The 27,650-nt window shown below is 41.6% G+C and overlaps 1 protein-coding gene across 3 annotated transcripts in view; it reads right to left on the bottom strand.

Annotated features, from left to right (window-relative positions):
• Window positions 1-27,650, bottom strand: part of ANO6 (anoctamin 6) — a 185,427-nt gene that overhangs the window by 20,474 nt on the left and 137,303 nt on the right. For all 3 annotated transcript variants that reach the window (XM_046010920.1, XM_046010921.1, XM_046010922.1), the window contains 8 exons: window positions 26,593-26,698; window positions 22,476-22,536; window positions 15,310-15,452; window positions 13,003-13,080; window positions 8,123-8,348; window positions 6,897-7,066; window positions 6,596-6,693; window positions 464-594 (listed from right to left, as the gene is read on the bottom strand). In XM_046010920.1, coding sequence (XP_045866876.1) covers window positions 464-594; window positions 6,596-6,693; window positions 6,897-7,066; window positions 8,123-8,348; window positions 13,003-13,080; window positions 15,310-15,452; window positions 22,476-22,536; window positions 26,593-26,698 — 1,013 coding nt within the window. The remainder of the gene's footprint in view (window positions 1-463; window positions 595-6,595; window positions 6,694-6,896; window positions 7,067-8,122; window positions 8,349-13,002; window positions 13,081-15,309; window positions 15,453-22,475; window positions 22,537-26,592; window positions 26,699-27,650) is intronic.

Below are 27,650 nucleotides of genomic sequence, written 5' to 3'. Positions count from 1 at the left end.
AAAAGTAGGTGGGAGGTGTGAAAGGGGGAACCCTGTGATCCTCCCTGCCTGGAAACAGTGTGCTCCTGCAGGCTGTTGGTGCAGCCTGGATTAAATGACTCACTCAGAAGTGTATCAGCCAACAGCTGTGGCTGTGTGGACTCCAGCCCAAGCTGAATCACCTTGAGTAATAGCTGTGAGTTCGTTCTCAGATGGCATGGGTAGAGCGCACTGAGAATGGGGAGGATGGACCTCAGTGAATGTTCCATCGGACTGCTTAGTAATAAACCTTTAGCTCTGTACAAAGAATATTGACGAAGACACACACATTCATCTTAGTTTAAAGCCTGACTGTGTAATTTTATCTAGTGGAGAAAAACGCGTTTTTTTTTGTTTGTTTGTTTGTTTTTCCATTTCACGATGCCAGGTAATTATTTGGGATCCAACACATGTTCCAGTATAATTTATGTCACTAAGGACTTACTCATTTCAAGATATTCATAAAACAATCCCAGTTTGCCCATGAGCTGCAGGTGGTAGTCTTGCTCCCATCGCGGGGTTATTTTTTCTGCTCCGGAAACTGTGCGACATCGTCCAATCAGGTTCTTGACCCAGCTGCCAAAAAGATCGAACTATAAATTAGAATATTATCAATTACTTTGCAGATCTCTCCAGCTAACCACACAACCTCCCCAAGAAATTAATCGCTGGTTTTCATGCTAAATTTCTATTTCTGCTTCCCTACCCCCCAGATATTTTGAAAACCAGTACTATGTACCAGGCTTTATTAAAATTGTAACTGCTACTGTTTTTCCCCCAGCTCCTTTTCGTATGGCAGTTAGTTTTTAGAAATACTTTTCTCTCATTTGATAAACTTTATTAGGTTTTTGTTTTGTTTTTTGTTTTCCCCCGTTTGGCTGCTATTATCCAAAATGGTCCTTCTAGTATGAAATCACCAGAGAAGACAACACAGACAGACAGTACGGGAGCTGATGATCCTGCTGTGGAGAAGAATGAGGCAGGGCAAGGAATGGAGATTGTCTGCATTTGTGGAAGGGGAAGAGGGCGATGGCAGAGACGGGCTCAGGTGGAGGAGTGACATTTGAATAAAAATGTGAAGGAGGCAAAGGGTACAGTGACTACAGAGCCCCAGAGGCAGGAGCAGGCCCCTGACTTTCCTTCAACAGACAGCATGGCGCCCGGTGTGGTCCTGGGTTAGTAGGAAACTGCTATGGTAGTTCTGAGCTGTGGGGAGCCCAAGAGACCACCGTGAGGATCTGGGCATTTTTTACTCTGGGGGAAGCAGGGAGCCATTAAAGGTTTCTGAGAGAATGGGGATATATTTTCATTTTAGATGAAACAGGTCCAAGACCCTATTTTAAGCTGAATAAATCAAGGAGCTGAGAAGTGACAATGCCCCACGCTCTGCTCTATTGGACACGGGCCCCACTGAGTCGTCTGTTGTCTTTTCTGTTACCTTCTTTCTTAATGCCTCCAGACAAATGTGTCCTCTCCCCCCACCGCTTTTAGGGCAATTTTTCCTGAAAAGAAACTGAAGTTGGCAGTGGCACGAAGCGTGCACCTGTAGCCTAAAGAACCGTTGTCCCCTCAAGCAACAGCTGGCTTGTGGTTTCCTCGTGGAGTGCACCGTAAGAGGCACGACAGCAGCAAACAACTTCAAATACAAACATCTGGGCTAAGCTGTGGATGATCCAGCAACATGCTCGCACGGATTTTTCAAATTCAGATACTGGGAAGGCTTCACCCTAAAGACAGCCCTAGTGGTGTTGCACGTGCACACGTGCGGAAGCCGCACAGGCACCCCACACGGAGAGACGAGCTACGAACAGCTTGTCATGCCAGACGTCCCACTGCTGCTGGTCTCTGTGGTAACCCGACCGACCATCCCCCAAGGCGCACGAGGGGGCGACTGCTCTACGACAGAACACGCTCTTGGCTTCACAATCCTGCCGCACTTCTTTCTCTTCTGTGACAGTAGGGACACAGCCCGAGGCTGTGGAAAGTGGCGGGGACATGGTCTCAGACACCCCTGATTCCGAATCCATACTTCACTTCTTACTACCTGACTTTGGTCATGCTAAAATAAAATGGGGTGCTGAAGCCTACCCTGTCCAGGGTTTCTGTCAGGATTAAATGATCCAGAACAGATAAAGTATCTAGCACATTTCCTAATACATCAAAACCCCCTTCACAGGATTTTCTTTTGACCAATACAGGCTCACTGGCTGAGGCCGATGGTAAACCCAATGCTGTCTGGATGGGTGGGTCCCACTTCAGCACTTAGAATGACCTGGAATGCTGGCTGCTGTGCTCCTTCCTGTGCCCCAACCCAAAGCTCTGTAATCAGGCAAGTCTAAGGCAAGGCCGGGCACCTGCAGCTTTAGGCATGATGGGGGCCTTGGGACACTGGTGGCATCATCTATCACCCTTCGGGACACCCAGACTGGAGACTCCTGGTTTCTATTGTCTTATTTATTTTTGCTCACACTTTCAGCCTCAGCCTCTTGAAGGATTCCTCTCCACGCTCCAGAGAAGCATTCTTTTATGACTGGGGATCCAAATCCATTCCAGTTTGGACTGAGGATGAAACTTCTGTCCCAGCAACCACTTGCACGACCAGCTCATCTACCCACTTCCCTCTGGTACCGTACTGCCTTCCCTCACCCATAAGGGGTCATATTAGAAGTCCTTCTGACTAGCTTCCTTTTCTGAGCTACAGACTCTGAGCCTCTTGTTCCGTCTTCCTCAGTTGAACCACTTATCTGTAGCAGGAAATCTTGGGCTGTCATCCATCCATCACTGTCCTTGGTCTTTTGTGTTTTCTAGTGGGTTATGAATCTAGGGCAGAGATCTCAATCTTGACTGCACATAGAATCACCGAGAGAACTTTTTAAAAATACTGATACCAGACACTTCTTCCCCTGGCCACGGTTGGAAGCTTCGTCCCTCTAGCAGAGGTTACAAAATAGTTTTCTTAGGAATTTACCATGCATGCTAGCAATAACAGAACAGCATTGTAAAAAGCCATCCTTTTCCAAGTCCTTATTATGCATAAAGCCGGGCTTAAAGCACTTTACACCTCATTTTCTCTTTGTTTCTTCATTATCATATGTAATCCACATGGCACAGATAATCACTATTTCTATTTAAGGCTATTCCACAGTATTCCCACTTGCTAATTTTAAATACAAGCACCCTTCACTATGTGAATCTATTTTACTGTTCCTGGAAGTAATGGGTCAGTGTGAACTGTGAGGGATAGCTGTATGTAAGGTTCCTTACTCTATGTCTCTGGTTCATCCTCTAGCCAAATCAGATCTTGAGAAGGGATATTTTCTCTTGTAATAGTTCACTTTAAGTAGTGTGTATCCATTGTGAAAAATACAAAAACATATAATGGATGAAAATTACAGTCATCCATTATCTAAACACCAAAGAACAATGCTATTGGTATTTTGGATATTTAACTATAATTATGTTCCTTATCATTTTATCATAAAAATTTCTCCAGAGTGAGTAGTTTCATGCAGCAATTGTATTAGTCTTTTGTCAGACACAAAATAAAATTCCTGGGCATGCCTCAAATATCCCAGTGAGGCTGAGATGGCGAAAGGGCTCTGAGCTTGTTCTCTGGATCCAATAAACAACTGTGTCACTTTGCTGATGTTATATATTTGAAGCTTACGGTTCACTCACTCATCTGGGGCTGGGGACTGCCCGCTAAATCCTAGGTACTGACTTAGGGGCCAGGGAGACCCCAAAGGGGTCATAACGCAAGAGGTGCTTCTTCCTACGCTCCAGGAATCCTCACCGAGGACCTCAAATGCGGTGGGGGTGGAAGGCGGCAAGTTTACGGTGACATTCATTTTATTATGTTCCTTATGACATACTTAAATGGTGTGAAAACTGCTACTGACTTACACAGTTTTTCTCTCCCCTCCTGTGTGTTTTGGGGTGGGGACAGTTTTGGGTAGCAAGAGTACTTGCACTCTCTCTCACTTTTGTGGAAACAGTGAGAAGGAAAATGGCACCTATCATAAGGAAGAACGATGGGAAGAGCCCGAGTCACTCTCTAAAGTGGCTAAAATTTAGCATTTCCAGTTTTCAGGCAAGCGGAAGAGAATTCAAAATGTACCACCCTTAAGTATTTTAGGCCAGGCGTAGAAAGAGCCAAACAAATAGCTTAGCTTACTAAAATTTTGTAACGATGGCCTCCCTTGAAGTGCAGGTATAAAGCGGCCATAGATACTATATACATCCTTTATTTTTAAATATTTTATGTGAACAAGTTTCATTGCATACGAATTTCTCAGTACCAGTTTAGGAAATATACATCTCCCCCCCCACCCCCCCACAACAGCTACTATTTTTTTTTTTAATCAGAAAATAGCTCTGACAACCAATTAGTCATCAAAATTTGGTTTAAATAACCAGCCTACTTCCTTCAGAAAAATGCTTTTTACTCATCTCAGTTAAGCCTTTCCTCTGTTTGATATATTTTCATATCCAATATTTGTGCATGACCTACTTCTACTCATGGAAAAAATCTGAATATGAACTCAGCGAAGGTAAGGGTTGTTTACTGTGTAGTAAGGCCCCCAAATATTAATTTTACAGCTAAGACCAAAATCCATTTTTCTATGAGGGGAGAGAGAGGTGAGGAGGAAGCTGTGGGGAAAGAGGAGAGTCTGTTTAGAGACAGACCCTGACAGTTTCCATGGAAGGTGGAGGATGAAGCCTGGTGAAGAGACATGGAAGGACACACTGAAACCTGGAGGTTTCTGCTCCACAAAGACAGGGGGGAAAAAAGAGGTTAAATGTTCTGCAAAGAGAATGAACAGGGACTTGGTAATGGGGAAGAGAGAGGAGAAGTTAGTGGAGGGAAGAGAAAGAAAGGGAAGTTCTATGTGGTGGGGGGAAGACAGGCAGCAGAGTCCGAAGCTACAAAGAAGGATAATAGGAAAAAAAAAAAACAAAACAGTTATACAGTTATACAGGAGAAAAGACTTTAAAAAGAAGGATTTTTTAAATTTTAAAATTAAAGTTGTTTGGGTTTCTGGCTCTGTGTCCCAAACGTCAGTAAAGGCTGCTTGTGTGAGTGGTTCCAGGGGACACTGAGGAGAGGGGCCACAGCAGGCGTTAGGGTTGGCATAAGCAGAAAATATAGATGTGGGAGGCAAGACAGAAGAGAGATCAAAAGTTCTGTGAGAACAGAAACTCAGAGCCAGAAATTATCTTGCAAAGTTATGTGGAATAGTCAGAAAAATGGCTCCCCAACAGATGTCCATATCCCCTGCCTAGAACAAACGAATATGTAAGTTAGCTGGTACGGGGAAATAAGGTTGCAAATGAGCTGACATTAAGATAGATTTTCCTGTATCATCCAGGTGGGCCTAGTGTAATCACCAGGGTCAATCAAAGTGGAAGAGGGAGGGAGGGAGGAGCTAAGGGGATATGACTACAGAAGTCAGACACACAGCCACAAGGCTGGCTCTGAGATGAGAAAAGAAGCCATAAGCCAAGGAATGTGGACAATCCTAGAAGCCAGAAAAGGCAAACAAATAGATTCATCTTAGAGGCTTCTGAAAGGGACATGGCTCCTGCCAACACCTTGACTGTAGCCCACTGAAACCCATGTCAGACTCGTGACTTCTGGAACTGTAAGGTATTAAAATCTGTTGTTTTGTGTGTGTGGTTTTTTTTTTTTTTTTCATTGTCTTCCTATTACCATTAGGTTAGTGGTAATCTGTTCAGCAGCAATAAAAAAGGAATATAAGCCCCCTGAAAATCTGCAGAAATTGAGACAGCAATGGACTCTTCACTTTGATAAGATAGGACTTAAGTGAAGATTTAAAAGGACAGTGTGACTTCGGCTAACATCTGTTGCTCTCATTTCTTAGGGAAAGAACAGTAAGCCAAAACATTTGTGGTTATTATTTTAGATGATTATCTCTTAAAACATTATGTAATCTCGTGCCTGAGGACCACAAGAGAACTCTGGTTGAAAGCACATGGATTTGGAGTCCTGGGATCTTAGATTTGAATCCCACAGTAGCCTCTATGGATAATGCAAACATGGGTAAGTCATTTAACTGCTTTAAGCCACAGAATCTTCATTTTTATAAAGGAGATAAAAATAAGGATTGTCTGTAAGATTAAATGACAGTGATCTATCAAGCACTTAATACAGGGACCTGGCACATACTAGGAACTCAACAAATTGCTACTGTTGGTTTTTAAAGCATACTATAAGGGAGGAGGAAGTCATGAAAACTGGGGAAATACTTAGTTCACAGCCTCAACAAAGGACATCTCTCCAAGAACTAGGATCAGTTTGCTACCAATAATGGGCTAATAGGCATAAACTGTAGCAGATGGGGATTTAAATATAATTTTTTTTCCTTTGTAACATAATTATCAAACACTGGATACATTTATACCGTTGGTCGGACCATCTTGTCTGGAGACCTGTAATAGAGTTTACTCCATTTTAGAGGTGGGCACGCAGCTGTGTGAACATAGAGGCAAGTGATTTGGATGGGTGGGCTATTCTCTCCTCAGTCACAGCCCCGGGATTACACAGCTTCATACTCACGGGAGTAACACCTCTTGTATGTTATTCCAGATTGCTTTGCCTCCCATGATTATCGTCAGCTGTGTCGTCAGTTCAAGGAGACAGCCACCTGGGTCACACTGGAATATGACAAAGAAAATCCCATTTAAATTCTAGATGGGTCAAACATGAAATTGAGTCACTAATTTTATTTTTTGCTGATATTATTCTGTTGAGGTGAAGAGACTCTCTAGACTATACAGTGAAGAAACTCTTCATTGGGCACCCGGAGGAAACAGGAAGCAGCTTAAATTGTCAAGAGAAGCCAGTTCTAAGTTCATACCTCTTCGTTTCTGTATTTTCCCAGCCAATAGACTGGGTCTCCTGGATAACCCACAAATTTGCCCTTAAAGAACGCGATGTAGAAGCATGAAGAATAGTAGTTGACAAACTGGAATAAGAACATCTTCATGGTCAGGCTGTTCTCATAATCTGTCTGCGTCCTTGGGAGTTCTGTAGTCAAATAAAGGTAAGATTTTAAAATTGTGAACAGCTTTGAGACCCTAACCAAAGACTCGGATACATGAGTTAACATGTTAAAAAAAAAAAAAAATACAATTCACACTGTTTCCGCTTAAGCTGTTCTGAATTCCTTAATATAGCTACTGTGTTAATTCCAAGTTTACACATCGTTGTAAGAGTCTTCCCTCCCCCGTCCGCCGAGAAAACAATATCCCATACAGCAAAAATATTCAAGGATGCCTTAATTTTTACTAGCCCAGTATTATCAAATGGACAAGGCCGTGCTCTTTCAGGTCTAAGTGGACAAAAAAAATTTTTTTTGAACAGCCCTGCTAAATGATACTCTCTTGTCTTCCTGAATTGGGATAAGGTAGGGCTGTTGAAACAAACAAGGGGGAACTTGTTACAAGCAGTTGGAGAAGACAAAACAGGTCATTCTTCTAGTTTAGAATTTAAATCAATCTGATCATTTTCAGAAGATGACCACTGAGCAGACCATTCGGAAAATGACCCAGGCATGTGCAGCATGTGGGGAGCGCTTAACTCTGACCACCAAGCAGCTGCCTGGGATACAAGCCAGGGAAAGAGAAACATTTATTACAAAAGCCGGAGCTGATGAGAACAGAGCTATATTAATATGAACAGCATGGGGGGAAGCCACGCAACAGTGTGATTACTTGTCCTCTCAGCAAAAGAGGAGCATATTTGCCACTGGAACCATGACCCTATTCCACTTATTTGCAATAAAGAGACTATTTACTTTCAACAATAGAGTACGTGATCTAACATAATTGAAAATATTATTCAGGGCTGATCTGTTTACACAGAGCTTGGACATTATAATGATTGTCTTTGCTTTGTCCCTTTTGCTAATGCAAAGCTGTAGATAATTCATTTCCCACACAGGTTAGATGAAATATGTTTACACTTGAAATTTTCAAAAATGTGTAACATGTTGAGATTGAAATGCCTAAAAGAGACAGACTTTCTTTTTCACCAGGTTCTAAAAATGTCTTACAGATGACCGAAGCTGTAATAGGACCTTACCAAAATTGGTAATCATGATGGCTACTTTTTCATATATGATATTCAGAATCATGATGATGATAAAGCTAATGAGGGAAGCTGTGATAGACGTGGCTGTCTGAGGGGTCAGGTACTTCTGGATTGAGTCTGTCCCGTTCAAGGTCTCGGGAAGTTTGGTAGAAAACACAATGAACACCGACAGCCTGTAGACAATGATCCCAATGACGGAGGCGATGATCAACAGGATCTGGAAGCACAACAAACACACGAACGTGAAGCTCACGAGGAGTATTTTTACGCTTAAAGATGAACCCCTGTGTGAACGGACAAGGTGCATGTGTGGGATGATGGGACTCTCGCACAACGGCCATGAGACAGGTGGAAACTAGGCATGTTAAATTTCCAAAATAGAGGAAAGGAATGATAGAAGTCAAAAGAGCATGTATCCACTGAGGGAAAATGAAAGCAAGGGGAGAAATTGCACAAGGAGGGAGGAGTCCATGGGAAGCCTGTACTTTTGGGCAGTTTGTCTGCAAACCCCAACCTGCTCCAAAAATGAAGGTCTATTAAAAAAAAAAAAAAAAGGTATCTTCAGATGAGGAAAAACTCGAAGAGCAGAACCCATGAAAACATCTCTCCTACAGTTATGGCATTCTTGAGGGTATGCAATAAAGTTTTTGCTCACTTATCGTCTTATTGGAAGGGGATAGCTCTCCTTCCAACAGAGAACCGAGCACAGGTTCAAGGTCAGTAGGTGCTAGCGTCTTAGTCCCCTGCACGAGGGGAGATTCTGAACAGGACCCGGGAGGCTGCAGCGTGCCCACAGGGAATTTGGAAAGGACAACAAGGTATCTGCTGATGAAAGCGGCACATGCTTTTCATACTCGATCTTAAGATCTGAAACTGGCAGTTATTCATACCTGCCTTTGCACAAGATTCATTTCACTGATCTGTTTCATTTTTGATGGCACAGACCCCATGTTGGGGGCAGGGCAGGGGCGGGTCTGAAGCCTGGTTTGTACATGGTTGGTAGGACATCACTTCCTTACTAGGCAGGTTTTCTCTGGCCCCTGAGCAACACACACTGAAGGCCCCTTTTTAAAACTGTTTCCCCTACATCTACTTTCTTGGACTTACTCCAAAGCATGTACTCGATGTGACTGACGCCGGTGAGGACTGCTACCAGAGAGAAAAGCTACTGACACTGTGCACTCCAGGGCCAAGCAAATCACTTGGTGTTGTTTACAGCAACAGAGAGTGGCTGGTTTTCACCTGGGGAGAGATTATAGGTGAGGCCCTGGAGCCAGCTTCCTGCATTTCAATCCCAGCTCTGCCTCGAGCTGTGGGACCTTGTGCAAATTACTTAGCCTTTGGGGTTTCAAATTCTTTGCCCTTAGAGTGAGGGATCCTAATGGGAACTAACTTATAGGATTGTTATGAGGCTTTAATGAGTCACTCCAGGTAAAAACACTTAGAACATTAAGCCCATGCACAGGAAAAGTACTATGTAAATGGTAGCTGTGAATATGGCAACTGACATGTTATTAACAAGAGGTTCTTCTTACTTTTAAAGCCATCAATTTGTAGAGAAGGCATGATATTTCCTCTTCTAATCTCTCTCATTATCTCCTTCCCTTCACAGAAAGGGCTTAATACTTGTGAAAGGAATGACATGTTTGTGTGCGTCAGTACATGTGAAAATTAGCCAAGGTAGAGAAAAATGTATTAGAGAAGGTATATCCCACCTTCCTCTCTGAGCACAACAAATATTGGCCATTTAAATCATATATATTTAGGGGCGCCTGGGTGGCTCAGGTGGTTAAGCGTCTGCCTTTGGCTCAGGTCATGATCCCAGGGTGTTGGGATCGAGTCCCGCATCGGGCTCCCGGCTCAGCAGACTCCCAGACCCTCTCTGCCTCTCCCTCCCATCCCCGGTCATGTTCTCTCTCTCGCTATCTCTCTCTCCCTCTCTCAAATAAATAAAATCTTAAAAAAAAATCATGTATATTTTTAAAAAAATCTCCATAATAATTTGAATTATTAAGTAATTATAATAGTTAAGATTCCTTAAATGTTAACTCTTCACCTCAGCACACATATTTTTAAAATCCTCAACAAAAGCCCTGGGAGATAGTAGCATGGTATCTTTTACAGTGGAAAAAGAGCCAAAGAGATTGAGACCTTGACCCAAATTAAGCCACTAGTAACTGAAAGAACAGAGATACTCAGAGACTCCAGAGTCCCACTAACCTCTACATGGCACTGCCTCCTACGTGGGTTAGGAAATGAATTCCAACTCATTTCAGAGCTTCTACAAACTTGACTTGTTTCCATACTTATTCAGGGCACTTGATAGGTTCAATATATCTTCCCAGGAGGAAGATTTTAATTCTCAAGCTCCTTATGAATCTTTTCTGGTTATAACTTTAATATAGGATTATGGAACATTTGAAATTACACCACGGTGGACACTGGTTCTCTTGTTGCCTTGGATCTGTTCCCAGTCTTAGCAGTAGACCCAGCTCTTGCTTTGGGAGAATGAACTCTCCTTCATTTTCAGTCCTACGGTTTGCACTGGATTGTCCCCCTGCTCCCCCGCCTTTACAGGTGCATCCTGACTGGTTTGAGACAAATAGGTATCTCATCCTGCTGGCCTCACCAATGATTCCAGGCCTGACAAATAACTTAGTAAGAGCCAGTGGGATGTGAGGAGAGATCTGCTAGTGTCTATGGGGGAGAGAAGCTTGCTCTGTCAAGAGGAAGTTGCTAACAGAAACCTCTCTTGGCTTGCATGTGATGTGAGATCTGGAATCTTGCAGCCATTCTGAGATCATAAGGTAGTACCCAAACCACCGAGCCAGGAGACCACTGGACACAGAATGAAGGCAGAACAAAATACACAGCCCATGATGTCATCTGGGCTGCAATTATCTCCTCTTCATGGAAGCCATACCTCAGACCTGGGAGTTTTAGTTACAGGAACCAATAAATGCCACTCACTCTCACTTTGTTGTTGTTGTTGTTTAAATCAACTGAAGATTGATTTTTCCATCACCTACAACTGAATGACTCCTAACTATGAAAATAAAGAATAAAAAAGAAAAATAGAAAAAAATGTATATACCATCTATATGTAGGCACAGTTCCTTCAGAATTATGTGCTATTTGCATATTAAAGATCATTTTACATATTTTATCCTTTTCTTAAGCCTTTCAAACCATAACATTTTTACATGTAATAAAATATTTTCATGGACATACTTTCTCATGGGTATACCATATACTATTGTATGAAGGATTAGAAGTAGGATATTTTGGCTGAGATGTTTTTATATATAATAATGCATATAAATAAATGTATATATTTGTAATAAATACATGTGACTAAATCTTTACTTTTCTTACCATTTTGAAATACCTCCTTATTAAAGGTTTTTAAAAGCTGAGTTAGTAGATTAAAGCACATGAATACCTGTGACTCATGATACTTACTACCAAACTGCTTTTTAAGAAGACCAGGGCAGCTTAAAATTCTCACACTCTAAGTAGGAGAGTAGCTGATCACTGCACCTCACCAACACTGAGCCTTCTCAGGGGAGAGGTGAAACACTATCTCATTTAAATGGGCGCTGATTTAATTAGTATTGACATCTGACACTTGCCAGGGTATTTTTCCTTTTGTGAAAGGGTATTCCTGTTCTCTGCCTCCTCAGCTTTTGAGATCTTTAGTATTACCTTACAAGTAATCCGGACTTCTTATGTATTGAAGGTATGAACCCTTTGCCCTCATTGTTAACAAAAATTTCCTCTGTTTTGTTTAAGCTTAGAATGATACTGATGTGTGGGGATCTGTAGATTTTCCTCTGAAACTTCTTGCACTGCTGTGATGTTTAGGAAGTTTTTTTTATGCAGAGATTGCATATTCATCAACATTTATTTCCAGTTTGTGGTGTTACCTTCCGAATATTTCTGGAATTACAATATGTACTCACAGTATGGTTTTATTTTATTTATTTTTCACAGTATGGTTTTAATCTCTATTTTTTTCCCTAAGAGTTAACAAGTATTCCATTGCCATTTATTTATTTATTTTTTTAAAAAGATTTTATTTATTTGACAGACAGAGATCACAAGTAGGCAGAGAGGCAGGCAGGGGTGGGGGGGTAAGCGGGCTTCCTGCTGAGCAGAGAGCCCGACGTGGGGTTCGATCCCAGGACCCTGGGATCATGACCCAAGCCGAAGGCAGAGGCTTAACCCACTGAGACACCCATGGCCCTCCATTGCCATTTATTAAATAATCTTCACTTATTCCATGAGTTATAATGCCTCCCTTCTCATATACTAAATTATTACTGATATGAGGGCCCATATCTGGGCTTCACATCCTCTTTTCTAATTTTGCTATTCTTGAGCCAATAAAACTCTCAATATATTACTAATGATATTACTAATATGACTTTATTAATAATAAACCCCAAATTAATGTTATAAGTCCTGATATTTTAGAAATATTATCATTTTATCTACAATCATTTGTTTCAGGCTTCTTTTATACCTTTCAGTAGTTTTTATGTTTTCTTTGATAGTTCCTATTATCTTTTTAAGGCTATTCCTAGACATTGTATTTTAGTTGCTACTGTCGGAAAATTATAAAATTCTTAATGCCTCCCACTTGGTCTCTTCACCAGAAACTGGAAAATCTGGACCTCCTCATCTGATTTAAACCAAGGAGGTGAAAGGAACTGGAAGAGCCACCGTGAGTGGAGAGATACTGAGAGCTGCTCCACGTGGTGGCGGAGTGGTTCTCTGGAAACAATTCTATGAGACCACATGGTTTCCAACTTGCCTTGAGTTTCCTGGATATTTACAATTAGATATTAAAACGTCTGTGACAGACTTACCCAGAAGAAGACAGCACTTGCACAGAGGGTTATACGGACACATTTTCCCCAGGTAGTGAAGGGAACACGCTCTTGTTCCTGAAAGAAAAAAAAGAAAAAGAAAAAGAAAAGAAAAGAAAAAGAAAGTCTCTAGTCAATCAAAGGAGGACCTTGGTGAAATGATTTTTTTTTTTTTTTCTCCTGACTGGTCTCTAAATCTTAGGCTTAATTTTGGGACAAATTCGTTTCCAAACACAGCCCCCTTCCTCAGAACTACATTTTGTTGTTGTTGTTGTTGTTGTTAATTTCAAACACATGCACAACAAGGCAACTGCAGTGCTCATTTTAATGCTTTTTGAAAATGCAAGCATGAGTGATGAACTGTTTGTCTGCCATGACCTGAGCTCAGGAGCCTGGGTATGTGACAATGCTAAGTTGTAGAGCTACATTCCTGAGCTCGTTGGAGATGTTAGCCACGGCAGCAACGACAGCGTAGAGCCGGGGCAAGACAGGAAGTCTCACGGGTGTCTGCAAATACTAGGTATCCACTATGTGCTTCTTGGATGAGCTTTATATATTAATTTGGTATAGCTATGAATTTTCAGAGTTTCCATAGCCCATAAGAATACATTTAATTTTTAAGAGAAGAGAATAATACTTCTCAAGATTTACCTGGATTATATGAGCAGCTGTAGCATAATCACAGCTACAAATACTTCCATGACATTTATCTAGGCCAGGTACTATTCTAAGTAGGTTCTACCCATTAATTCAATTAACCCTTACTACACTGTGTGAGGAAGCCACTCTATTATTCCCATTTTTATAGCTGAAGAAACTCTGGCATAGAGAACTTAGATCATTTGTCAAAGACCACTCAGCTAGTAAGTTGCTGTGTTTGGTTTGCAAACCGTCTCATTCCCACCACTTCATTTCCACACTAAACCAACGGAGGGTGCATTAGCAACGAAAGGAACACGAAGAAAAAAGAGAAAAATGAACCTTCATCTTCAATTTTTTAACAAGCAATGTTTCAATGGAAATTTAACTTACTGGCTGGCAATTTTAAATACTAAGTTTTCTTTAGTACTTTTTCTATGATGCCAATATTATAAGCTTTTTTTTAAAGTATTTAAAAGGTGTTTTCTAATTTTATCTAAGTTTCTGCTTTCATTTCTGAATGTACAGTCTTCTAACAACACATGGTTTGACCTCATCATCTTCCATAGAAAACAGTGAGAACGATACATAATGGGAATTATTTGAAGCTTGTTACACTGTAAAAGACAAATGTCACCTTCTGTTGATAACTGAACCTCATTTTTTTCCATTTATAAAATGAGGAGGTTGAACTGCTCCCTCCAGTCCCTTTTAGTGTTGGCATTCTATAAATCTGTGGTTCAATTTATAAAATCTATACTTAGGGACATTTTCTGATGCTCTTGGTAAAAGCATTTTCTTTCCAAGAATTACTCGTATTCTGGATTGACTGTCCTTATGCTGATGACTGCAAGTATAATCAGCTCTATATTTTCCGTGTTGATGGAAAGGAGCAATAATGCAGATGATTCAAAAATTACCTTTCACTGGCTTTGGAATATATATGTAGAGAGATACAGTTTCATTTTTTAATTTCTGCAGCAGCAGTAGCAGAAGCAAATCTACCTTTCCAATTATATAAAATGCCGAGCACAGGCCTAAACATAGTTGGACTTCAATGAATGTTTCCTTTCTCCCTCTACCCTTTCTCCAACTTTTTTGGATGAGAGCTGCACAATCTTGTGACCATCCCAACCAGAAGGTGGAGCAGTCCTGGAGGCTTAGAGCAGCACAGAAGGCAGCGGGCTCCTCTAGATGGGGTTGCCAGAGGGAGGGGCATGTGCAAAATGGAAAATCAGCTATAAAATTCAATGTGTCATAGAGTCCAATTTTTCTCGTTTGCATTTTTTATAGATATGAAAGAAAGGACACAGACCACTGCATCTTTTCTTCTACATTTCTGTTGCAGTCTAATTTTCTTTTCCCCAAATTTACTTTTATTATGAAAGAAGGCGTCACATTTATCTCCCATGTCCACTGTTCTAAGCAATACTTCTTCCCCTTGGCTACATATTACAATCGCCAGGGACGCTTTACAAAATTCCTGTACCCAGGATAGACCCCAGGCCACTAAGGACCACCAGAGTATATAGTGATGGGACCTGGGCATGGAGACTTTCCAAGGCCCCCAGGTCTTGGGTGCGCACACCCAAGGGTGCACAGTGCGCACCACAGCTGAGAACCACCGTGTACACAGACTAAGCCGCATCTACCTAACGTTCTCTTTACCTGAGTGATCTCATTGATCACCACGTGAGTACACTGCGCTTCGTATTCCGGCCGGGGCTGCTCTTCCTGCTGTAACTCGACTGTGTCCCATTCGTACTCGAGTTCCGCCTGGCGCCGCTTCCAAAACTCCAAAAACAAGGTGACTAACGGAGAGAGAACAGGAGCATGTGGTTTATTGGTGATGACTGATGGTTTCAGAAATCTGTACCAGATTATTAATGATTATAATTACCCATAACACTTTTATACACAGTCAGTAAAGACTAACTTACAGGGGACACTAATGTTTAACAGAGAGGAGTTAAGTGATTATAATAGTTATAGAACACAAGTTATATAAGGCATCTGCGGGGCGCCTGGGTCACTCAGTGGGTTAAAGCCTCTGCCTTTGGCTCAGCTCATGCTCTCAGGGTCCTGGGATCGAGGCCCGCATTGGGCTCTCTGCTCAGCAGGGAGCCTGCTTCCTCCTCTCTCTCTCTGCCTGCCTCTCTGCCTACTTGTGATGCCTCTCTCTCTGTCAAATCAAATAAAATAAAATCTTAAAAAAAAAAAAAAGGCATCTGCTACTGGCACTTTATTGCCCACCAAAAAACACAAATAACTACTGTAATTCAAAAACCAGTTTATCCTTCATCCATCCTTCAGCCTGTTCAGACCTACATCCCCCTCTTCATTCTTGAGCGCCTGACGGGGAGCACCTTAGTAGTCCTCAAATCTCTACTTACCACCACCCAAGCCACCCTAAATTAAAAAACTATTCTTAAATAGGGAAATCTGATATTTTTCTCAACCTTGTGTAAAGTATGAATGAAACTATTTTTTAAAAACCTTTACTATCTTTCAAAGCTTGGAACTTTAAATACTAAATTGAAACAACATCAAGTAGTGATTGAAAATGTAGGCCCAGGGTGGGGCACCTGGGTGGCTCAGTGGGTTAAGCCTCTGCCTTCGGCTCAGGTCATAATCTCAGGGTCTGGGATCGAGCCCCACATCGGGCTCTCTGCTTGGCAGGGAGCCTGCTTCTCTTCCTCTCTCTCTCTGCCTGCCTCTCTGCCTACTTGTGATCTCTGTCTATCAAATGAATAAATAAAAATCTTTAAAAAAAAAAAAAAGAAAAAGAAAATGTAGGCCCAGGGTAAATCCCTTCGACCCTTCTTTCGATCAGACTGGTACCCCTACGCCTTTCCTAGACAGAAAATTCTGGATTTGCCACTGTTCCACACGCAAGTACTTTTATGTGCCGACCATAAGGAGAAAAGCCACGGGCCTGATTCAAGGAGTTCCTAGATGTGCAGGAACTATGGCGACGTGACAGCTGCGGCAGACTAGTGAGGTTCCCATCAAAGTAAGCACAGGTGGCTCGGGGGGCACAGAGCCAGAATATGTGACCAACGTGCGGCCGAGGTTCTCCCAGAGGAGGGGACCACTGCAGATGACTGACTTAGAGCTGCTCAGGTGAAGTTGGGACATGAAGGCCACCTCCCCTGAAGGAGCCACACGTGCAAAGGCAAGGAAGCCAGAGGATCAGATACTTTCCAGAAACAGCAAATATCTGGAAGTGAGTGTACAGTGTCATGAGGAGCGTGGGGCAGCCGGTGGAGAGAGAGCAGGGGCATGTCACAAAGGACTCCATGCCTTAAGTGACCCTTTTGTAACTTCAAGGTGGAGGGGACACCGCAGGAGTTCTAGAGCGACTAGAGGCAGGGAGACCTGCCAACAGGTACATGATGAGGCTTGCTTGGGTGGGGAGGAGAGGTAGAACACAGCATATATGGCAGGTAGGATGTATGCAGAGGTATAAAGGGGAGGGAGAGGTCTAGGATGCCAATCGTGTTTCTGGCTTAAATGAGGTGATGCCCTAAATTCTAGGGCCATTATCCACAATAAGAAGGGCAGTAATAGGAGTGAAGTCAACAGGTTTGGTTCTAATCAGGTGCCTCTGGGCCACAGGAGAGACGTCCAGTAGGTAGGTAAACATCTAGAACTTGGGAGAAAAATCTAGGCTAAGCTGGAAACTTTATAAAGCATTAACTGAGGCTGTGAGCAGATGAGATCATTAAATGAGGTGTAGAGGGGTAGTTCTCAGTGTGGCTGCACATGAAAAGCACTTGAGCTTTAAAAAAAATCCCCAAAACACCGAGCCGAGGCAACACCCCTGAGTTTCTGACTTTACTAGACTAGAATGAGGCATAAGCACTGTGTTTTGTTTTTGCTTAAAAGGTCTACCATCAGGGTTGTGAACTGTGGGAGGAGAGAGCAGAGAGAGGCCGGCCAGCCGTACTGCAGAACGCCCGAGGATGGCCGCCTGAGGACAGCCAGAGACGCAGGAGGGCCGGGACTGGGCTGTGAGCAGCAGGAACTCTGCACTCCCCAATGGCGAGGAAGCTGAAATGTAAAGCACTCACTTCCCAGCAGTACTGGTTGTGACTTTACTCATTCTCCAGTAACGATGAGTGAGAGTAGAAATAAGCTGGGTGTTGGAACTGGGGTCAAATCCTGGTTCCAACGATTATTAGATGTGACTCCTGGTCGACATGTTCCAATGGGCTGAGCCCGTTTCCCATTCTGCGACACGGGGGCAGTGGAACCCACCTCACAGGGCTATTGCGAGCTTCATGGCATCATCTGTATAAAAGCCCTCCCTCCCCTCAGTGGCAACTGCTATTACTCTCCTCATTTCAGACACAGAGAGAGAGAGGGGAACAGAAAGGTTAAAACACCTGCCCGAGGTGACAGTGTTGGAGGCCGGGCGTTTTGGCTGCAGGGCCCAAGCTGTGCTTACTCACCCTGGGGTACTTCCTCAAGCCCCCTGCTGCGAGGCATAACGGGGTATTGGAAGGGGAGGTCTACAAAACCTTGGGTACTACTTTGCTGGGTGCACGTCGTGTATCATAACCACCCGTGGTTTTAGAATGTTGCTGGACGATATCACTGCTAACTCACGTGGCTCAGTGTCCCACCCCGAGGGCTCCAGGAACGAGGGTGACCGGGTGCCATGTCAGACCGGAGTTTCCTGTTCTGTGTCTTTTGATCTTTCCCCACTCTGGTGGGGAGCACTGCCCTTATGTTCTCCGGCAAACCACACACCATGAGGCTCATGTTGATTAGAGAGACCCAGTTAGGACTCTTACATCAACATGTAATGAGAGGAGAGCGAAAGCTGCCTTGGACCTTGGGAATCAAGAACAGCTTGTCCTCTCAATCATGGTGTCATTACATCTAAAAGAAGGCTGCATCACGTGAAGAAGACAGCCATCTGCAGCGTGTGTGATTATATCCAGCACCGTCCAAGGACAAGGCACACACACACACATGAGCACATGGTAGCGTTCCAGCTGCTGTTAAATTTGCTGCTGGAGAGCGGGGCCACTTTACTGGGCCTTGAAACCATTCGGACCTCTTTAGTCACAAAGCTGAGTAGGGCAGATGAACTTGCTCAGCCTTTATTCCAACTTCTACACTATAAGACCAGGTTAAAATAAATAATAATACATTTTTTCAGACTCTTGCTGTGCAGATTCCTGGTGTGATTTTATAAAATGCCCGTCAGGTGCATGTGTGTGTCACTTAAACCAGAAGCGGGGTTGAATGGAGGCAGAGGCAGTTGCAGGAGCTATGTTATTTTGCTGGTGTGCGTGCGGCGGGAGAAGTGTAGTTCTGGAACTAACCGCCAACAGCAGTTCCATGATCTCCAAGTGCAGCTGGTTAGGGGACTGCCTTCCCGACTGCCCAGCTCCCCCTAAGCCAAGTATCTGGTGTTTTTCGGGAAATCACGAGGCCCAGCCTAGAACTCAAAGGTGAACATTAAAAATGCAGCCATGCTGCCAAGAGCCTGGATCCAGGGAGAATCCAGCAGAAGTAGGTACAAAGCAACAAGCAGGAAGGAGAAGGGTGTATGCCAAGAACTGGCACTTTAGCCATGGGTTGGTGTTTAGGACTTGAGTCAGTATGAATGTGTGGCCTGGTGGGGCCTGAAAGGGGAGACATTATTCAGATAAGTACGTGATATGTACTACATTTATTACAAAAGGTTTTCGAGGGGCGCCTGGGTGGCTCAGTGGGTTAAAGCCTCTGCTGTTGGCTCAGGTCATGACCCCAGGGTCGGGGGATGGAGCCCCGCATCGGGCTCTCTGCTCAGCAGGGAGCCTGCTTCCCTTCCTCTCTCTCTGCCTGCCTCTCTGCCTGCTTGTGATCTCCGTCTGTCAAATAAATAAATAAAATCTTAAAAAAAAAAAAAAAGTTTTCGACCTTCAACTTTTATAATTCCTAGGGAACAGAAATAGTAAAAATACTCAAATAGATCTGGGGACACAAGAGATGCTACTAGACTATGAATGGTGGAGGGACGTCTGGGTGGCTCAGTGGGTTAAAAGACTCTGCCTTTGGCTCAGGTCATGATCCCAGGGTCCTGGGATCGAGCCCTGCATGGGGCTCTCTGCTCCGCGGGGAGCCTGCTTCCCCCCTCCCTCTGCTTCCTCTCTGCCTACTTGTGATCTCTCTGTCAAATAAATAAATAAAATCTTAAAAAAAAAAAAAAAAGACTATGAATGGTGGCGAAATAAAAGACTTCACATGGTCCTCCCGCCTCTTTGGTTCTGCAATTTCTGATGTTCTATAACAAGGTTCACAGCAGTGGTTCTCATAACGCAGACGTAGCAGGAAAGGCAATATAAGACACTTAAAATAAAGACTTCATCATACATACATATCCTTAAAGATACACATATGGCGCTACAAGCAATGTTGAAATGTTTTCTGCCTTCTAAAATCTGATGACATAAAATCAGCTCAATATGCTAAAGTCAGTTCAATAAACCCAGTATAGTTAATGATCACTGAAAGCAAGGTTAGCTGGGAAATGGCAGGTTTGTATTTCCAGTGCCAAAATTAGTTTATATTTTTGATTTATTTAAAATGTTTTTGGGGGCGTGGGTGGCTCAGTTGGTTGGGCATCTGCCTTTGGCTCGGGTTGTGGTCCTGAGATCCAGGCCCATGTCAGGCTCCCTGCTCAGCGGGAAGCTTCCTTCTCCTTCTCCCTCTGCCTGCCACTTCCCCTGCTTGTGTTCCCTCTCTTGCTGTCCCTCTATCAAATAAATAAGTAAAATCTTTAAAAAATAATAATAATAAAATGTTTTCAGGGTGCCTGGTGGCATCTGACTCTTGATTTCAGCTCAGGTTGTGATCACAGCGTCATGCGATCAAGCCCTGGGTCGGGGTCACTGCACGCTGAGGAATCTGCTTGTCCTTCTCCTTCTGCTTCTCCCCCCTGCTTGTGCTCTATCTCTAAAGTGCATAAATAAAATCTTTAAAAAATGTATTTCTAAATTAGGGTTGTCAACATCCATTAGTATATGGTGTTCAACAGATGTGTCAGAATTTTGTACATTACAAATCAGTGCTAAGCCAAAGGTTAGGATAATAGGTAAAGTGAGCACCACCCATGTGTTCAGTACCTGTGCTCTTATGGGGGGACGGGGGAGTTGGGGTGGGGAATAACATTCTATAACGGAGGAGTACAGAGGATTTTAATCCTCAAATTTGGTCTTTATTCTTCTACGTGTCAAATATCAGCTAGTGTTTGGTCTCTAGCCAGAACATGTTGAATGTGCAAAAGACAGTAACTTTGTAGATAAGTTTGGCCATCCTAAAGTTCTCTTTATTGAGGAGTGGCAACTAATCTCTAAGAACTGTCCAGAACAGTTGGATCATCTGTTCTGGGATCTATCTGGTGACTTCTAACAGGCACAGCCACTGCAAAAGGAAACACTCTCCAGGACATGTGAAAAGCACTGTGAGATGCTCGCGTTCACGTGCGATCTTCTCAAGAGTAAGAGATCTGAGTCACTTTGTTCCCCCAACTAGCTACAACCTGAGCTCTATTTCCCCCTTAACTTACACAGTAAAATTGGAAAGAATTTGGTTTTGAAAATGGAATTCTTCTATGGTAGAATGCTTACATTAACATTTAAACATTTGCATTTAGAAAAAATGACAATTGCCTCATTACAATGATGCTATTCAAAGTAAATAATATAACTATAGTGTTAAAACATCCACATAAGAATTTTTTTTTGGGGGGTGCTTGGGTGGCTCAGCCATTAAGCTTGGGTGGCTCAGCCATTAAGCATCTGCCCTGCATAAGCATTCAGGGTCCTGGGATCAAGCCCTGCATCAGGCTCCCTGCTCCGTGGGAAGCCTGCTTCTCCCTCTCCTATACCCCTTGTTTGTGTTCCCTTTCTCACTCTCTGTCAAATTAAAAACTAAAAAAAAAAAAAAAAATTATATTTTTTAGGACTCTATCTGTTTTACTTATTAAACAGAATTTATTATTTACTATTATAAGAATAACACATAACTTAATAAATACTTGCTCATATAAAAGAATATAAAGAAGAAAGCTTACCTGTAATTCCTGTATGGCTTCGCCTAAACCCCAACCCCATGTAAGTCAAGGTGGACCACAGCCGTGGGGAGTGTTACAAAAATGGTTCCCAATGAACCTTGCCTCCCTGCATCCAAGCCCCTGGGTCGTCCTCCCACCTCCTCACATTGTTGTTGGCTTGGACATGACCTACTTTGGCTGATGGGACATTTACAAACTTGATGCAAATGCAGGCTCAAAAAATGTCTGCACATTTGGGGCTTGTCCTCTCTTGCTTCTCTTTGGAAGTCTAAAGCCACCAGGTGAAGAATCCTGGACTAGCTCAGTGGAGGATAGGGCATCATGTAGAAGCAAGATGAGGCAGCCCAGGTGAGCCCCATAGACCAAACCAGGCTGGCGACCGCCAGACCATCTCCCTCAGTGAAGCTGCAGTGATCACTGCATAGATCAGCTGAGCCAGCACGTGACTGGAGAACCTCTCAGCTGATGCAGAGGATCATGAGAAATAATAAATGTACGTTTAAAGCAACCATATTTTGAAGGAGTTTTTTTAAGTGGTAACTCATAAAATGGCCTTATGGATTATAAATTGAGTTCTAAGGGAGCTGAAGCTTAGGCAATCCAAAGTCCTAAAACTGGGTTACTTTGATAGCATATATCAAACTGTGAAATGGTATTAAGCTAGCTGATTGTATGATCTCAGGTGTTTTGTGGTTTTTTGTTTTTTTAGTGTTAAGATGCAAAAGTAAACTGAAAAAAAAAAAAAAAAAGGAAAATAACTTACCCCATATTCCCATAAATACTGCAAACACTAGGGTTCCAAAACTGTCAAAGATGCACAATTTCTGGAAAATAAAGTAATGACATATAACTAAATCATGTTTTCTACTCACTAGAATTTAGCAAATATGCAATACTTTGTGTATTTTACAGTCTGAATTTCTTTTAAAGCTGATACCTAGTTTAAAAATCACCGTATCTACTACAAATTTGGAGATGGGATTTCTTGTTTTGAAAGCAAACAGCCTTTGCTGTATTTACCACAGTGCATTTTCCAATGGAATCCTTCCATATCGTGATAAAGCAATTGGCATAGCTGCCAAGATTCCATTCAGTTTAAAGTCTCTATCAGACCTTTGAATGATGGGCTCTTCTTATAAGCTGTCATAGTGAACTTGAAGTATTATAGCTCTACAAATACAGGGGACTTTAAGCAACTTCTGGATTTACAATTTGCATCTTATCATCATCTCATCCTGGTGAGAGGGTAAGTTACTGAATTCTTGCTTTTCTTGCTAAGAAGAGTACAAGGCTGGGGTTTATTCTGAGATGGTTCTGCCCAAGGAGAGCTCTGTTACCCCAAACCCCAATGATGGCTTTTCTACCATCAATGACAGAGGCTACCATTAACTTAGGTAAGACAGGGGCTGTTGCTAATCTTACTATGGGTACAACCATGAATGAATCAATGACACACCTGTACAAAGAAGGCATTTATTCACTAGTTCTGCTAAATTTCATTTTTTTACTAGTATATAAATAACCTATCTCCCATCTCCCATTTGGGAATTCCCAGAAAATCTTTAAATGAGTTACTAATTTTTCCTCTAGTGAGCATTTTAAAATATCCTTAAAAAACCTATAAAATATAATGTACTGGAAAAAGTGGCAAACATGTAGAATATCAACTTTATGATAGATCACACAGATCATACAAAGAGTAAAGAAGACAGTGTACAAAAAGAAGCTATAGGATTCAAAAAAACCTTTTCAATTGCTAAAGAAAATTCAAAGTTGCTTCTAAAGAAAACTTTTTGTTTTAGGTAACTTTGTTGGTTACCCTTTATATACTGATATAAAGTTGGTAAACTTTCGCCTATGTGAAAATATTATTTTCATAAAAGAATATCCACTTAACCATAAAAGAATATCCACAAAACACTTGTACATGTGTTTTCCAAAGCATATAGATGTCCTTCAATCCTCTATCTGGAGCTGATCAGAAAGTACAATCCCAAACTGTGATCCAACTATTTCTCTCAAAAATTAGCTCAAGGAAGACAGAATTAGTAAGTGAGTGGCCAGTCTGGGGAACACTGCCGCCCCACCTAATCCTCTAGTCCTGGAATTCCATGGATCAATATTTCAAATCTTCCAGCCTGGACTCTTATGGAACCAAAGCTTTCATTTAATGTTATGCCTCATCCCTCAGTGAAAATTACTGTAAGGAAATCCTATGCAGAACCGTCCCATGTGTTGTTATGCTATTACTGAAAATTCTGTCTTAACGTTTCTCCTAGGAATCATTGCAAGCCTCTATCTGATACCTCCCTACTTGCTCTGACACCCCTGAGTACCTACCCTAGAAAGAAAAAACCCTACCTATGAATTCTTAGCCCTACCATGTTGAGAAAAAGCCAGTGGATGCTTATCTATCAGTGTGAAAGGAAAAAAAAAAAAAAAAAGGAGCAGCAAGAAAAAGCAGGCTTACCACTAATGCCAAGATCACCCCAGTTGCCTGGCTCAGGTAAAGGATGTGCCTTGAGCTTCTACAAGATGGAGTCAGGTGGTCTGGAGGAAGTTACCATTTTTGCCACATTTATGAAGATTGAGGACTCAGCAGAAAGAACAAGATGGTTGGCCTCTCTATGTACCCCATAAGGAGGAATTGGGGGAGAAGGTGAGCAAGGGGCTTTCTTGGTAAAAAGCTTAGTTTAGTTTGCTTGGCCGGAGGGCAGAGATGGGGAAACACAGCTGTATTAAGAGCAGCCCCACTCAGCATCCTGCTCTAATCACAGGGCACAGGAAAGAAAAGAGAAGGCTGCATATGCAGGAAACCAGAGGAACAAACGAAAATCTAGAAAAGTGACCATTTGTTGTGTTTCTTCCTCCAAAGGAATAAAACCAAAATTTTATAACAATGTTTTCTGAGAACAAAATATTTTAAGTTACCACATTTCCCTTTCATCTTGCCAGTCAAAAAGTAAGAAACTTATTTAATGCTCAGTCACAAAAACATTAATCCTGATTATTTCCATAACTGTTCCCTCATTTCCTTGATCATGATTTTCTATTTCTACTTGATTAACCCTTTTAGCATTCATGTCCATCAGTGAATACTCTCTTTCCAAATGAAAGAGGCAGAAATGTATACATAAATGTATAAATGAAGAAATGATTAAGTTAACCAACAGAAAGACACGGAAAGCTGCTTTTTCTCCTTTTTAAAGTTTTTTTAAAATGTAATTCTCTTACAAAGGGAAGGAGGCACATGAAAGAATAAATCACTCTAAGATTCAAAGGTATCTTTAGGAAATTAGGATAAAGGATTCATTTTTTCCAAAACAGTGAAAAAAATGTAGATAGGGACATACTTTGAAAGTCACGTGTTTAAGGATGGGTAAGTGGAAAAGAAGAACTGAGAGGTGAGATGGGGGTCTCGTATTTGAAAGAGAATTTCTTAAGGAAAATGAAATTTCCAATTACAGTTTGTGGAGTAGAGTTTGCCTCAGGTATTATCACTGGCATTTGCCTTAACCCCAGTGTCCAGGGATATGCACTAACCAGTGACCTTTATGAGTCAGTATCATTGGAAGGCAGCTTCCCTCCTGCTAGTTTCAAGTCTTTTACTTTATGTGATTTATGACAGATTTTTATAGTCTAGAATTTGTGTTGGTTTCTGGGGGAGAGGCAATGAAATCTACTTTAATTCATAAATTAAGAGTAAAAATCCATGTGTCGACAATACCCTGCAATCATCTTAATTAAGTAGCAGAACATTTTTCAAACACAGTGCTCAATTTGTGAGTGAAGTGGCTGTTACTACGGTCAGCTGGTGAGGAACACTGTAATGGCAGGAAACACAGATTGGCTGTCAATTTCTGGCTTCATCAGTTACTAGGTGGGTGACCTTGAGACAATTATTTAAACTCTCAGACCTGCAGTGTTTTAATCTGTAAAATGGAGGGAGTACCTGTTTTGCCTCCCTCACAGGGTTGTTATGTCAAAAGTAATAAGTTCAAGGATCTTTTAAAATATAAGTTCTAAGTAACATCATTATAATAGGAATGTATTTGGTTTAAATAAGACTTAGATGGAGCAGGTTAGAATATTCTAAAGTCATTTAAAGATTCCTAAACTTTCATAGTGGAATAAGGGGATAGAGAAAAGATCACAACATGGGAAAACAGTAGGTCAAAGTTGTCAGGAAAATTCTCCAAAGTAAGATGACCACTTTTCTTTCCAGCCAGAGTTTGTGGCATGCCTTTCAGTAAGCTACCTCTTGTCTCAGTACTTGTCCTAAACCTCCTGGGTTGTAACAAGTCATATAGCTCAAGACCATCAGCATGCTTAAGGGAGCCAGATGTATTTTGGGGGAATGTTCTGGGACAATGTGAATATCTATTATCATTTATATACAAAGCCTTTCTTATGCATATTCATAGACACAGCCTAAATCTGATGACCAAGGCTTTTAAAAAACCAAACATAGTTTCAACACACCTTGAAAGTGGAAAAACATAAGTACAAATACCAGGTTTCTACTCACTTGAAATAAGGAAAAGATTTATAGTAAGTAAACCTATTAAACAGTATTCATGAGATAAGCTGGTTTTGAGATTTCTGCTTGGATTACTTCAAATACGCTAATAGTTCAATTCTGTAGTTCCTCACTGACCCACCTGAAGCTTTTAGATAAGACTTTTCATCTCAATTTACTATTTGTACAAGAGGAATAAACACATACGTTCTATGTCTACCTTTCAGAATGTGTGGAGGTTTATTTGAAAATTACCTTTCTGAATTTCGCAGAAAAAAAAAATAACTCCAGGCTGTACTAAAATTATTCAAAGAAAAAAAATCTTTCATTATTTGCAAATGTTTGGAGTAACAAAAATTACCTTTGAGGACTCGCAAGTAATATTGAGATTCCAGAATGAACAATGTTTATCACACTGAGGACACATGATGATCTTGCCACCAATATCAGGATGACAAACTTCTTTGCTAAAGGACAAAGAAAAATAAAATTTAAAAATGTTTTAAAGACTAGGACTTCCTTTCTAGCAGCATCATAAAATCACACGTCCATTTGTGATAAGAAAATAACTAAATTCTTATAAAACTAGGAAAGGAAGTGAACTTCCTTAACCTAACAAAAGCTTGCTACATAAAACCTATAAAAAATTATACTTAATGGTAAAATGCTAAAAGTATTTCCTTTAGATCAGGGCAAAGTATCTTGTTATCACTACTTCTTTTCAGCTGGAGGGGCCTTGCCAGCACAGTAAGTCAAGAGAAACAAAGATAGGATGCTGAACACAGAATCTGTATACAAAATATACATAGGGTCAGAAAAAGGAATTGTGCCCCTATAGATCTGCAATAATTAGAAATTAATTTTTTAAAATACCATTTTCCACAGCTTAAGAGAAATAAAGAGCCTAGCAATAAATCAAATTTCAGAGCCTAGCAATAAATCAAATTTCAGATGTATAAGATTTATAGAGGAAATGATAAAACTGTTCTGAAAGAGTTAAGATCTAATGGATACATTATCATATTCATAATTTGGAAGAATCAATATATGAAGATGTCATTTCTCCTTCATTTGAGCCATAAATTCAATAAAAGAGCAAAATGGTCAGACCATTCAAGACATTCCTCAAGAATAAGAGGTTATTGGCAGAAAAAGGAACTGAGCAAGAAAAAACACAGCGTTTATGAAGAGACCTCTGCATATACAGCAACTGCTTCGGATAGGGCTGGTCCAGCAAATTAGTAAAGTGAGAAGTGACATTTGCTGCCATCGAACATCCATATGGAAAAAATGTGAAATTGAACTCCTAAAGTTCAAACTCCTACTACAAATAAACAAACTCCAAGTGGAAAATGGGAATGCAGCAGTAGGAACTTGTTGGGGTGGTGGGGGTGGGGGTAGCTATTTGGATAACACTGG

Source organism: Meles meles, chromosome 7, assembly GCF_922984935.1.
Source record: "Meles meles chromosome 7, mMelMel3.1 paternal haplotype, whole genome shotgun sequence".
Classification (NCBI taxonomy): domain Eukaryota; kingdom Metazoa; phylum Chordata; class Mammalia; order Carnivora; family Mustelidae; genus Meles; species Meles meles.
Note: the sequence above shows the minus strand (reverse complement) of the source record. Positions and strands in the feature narration are given on the sequence as shown.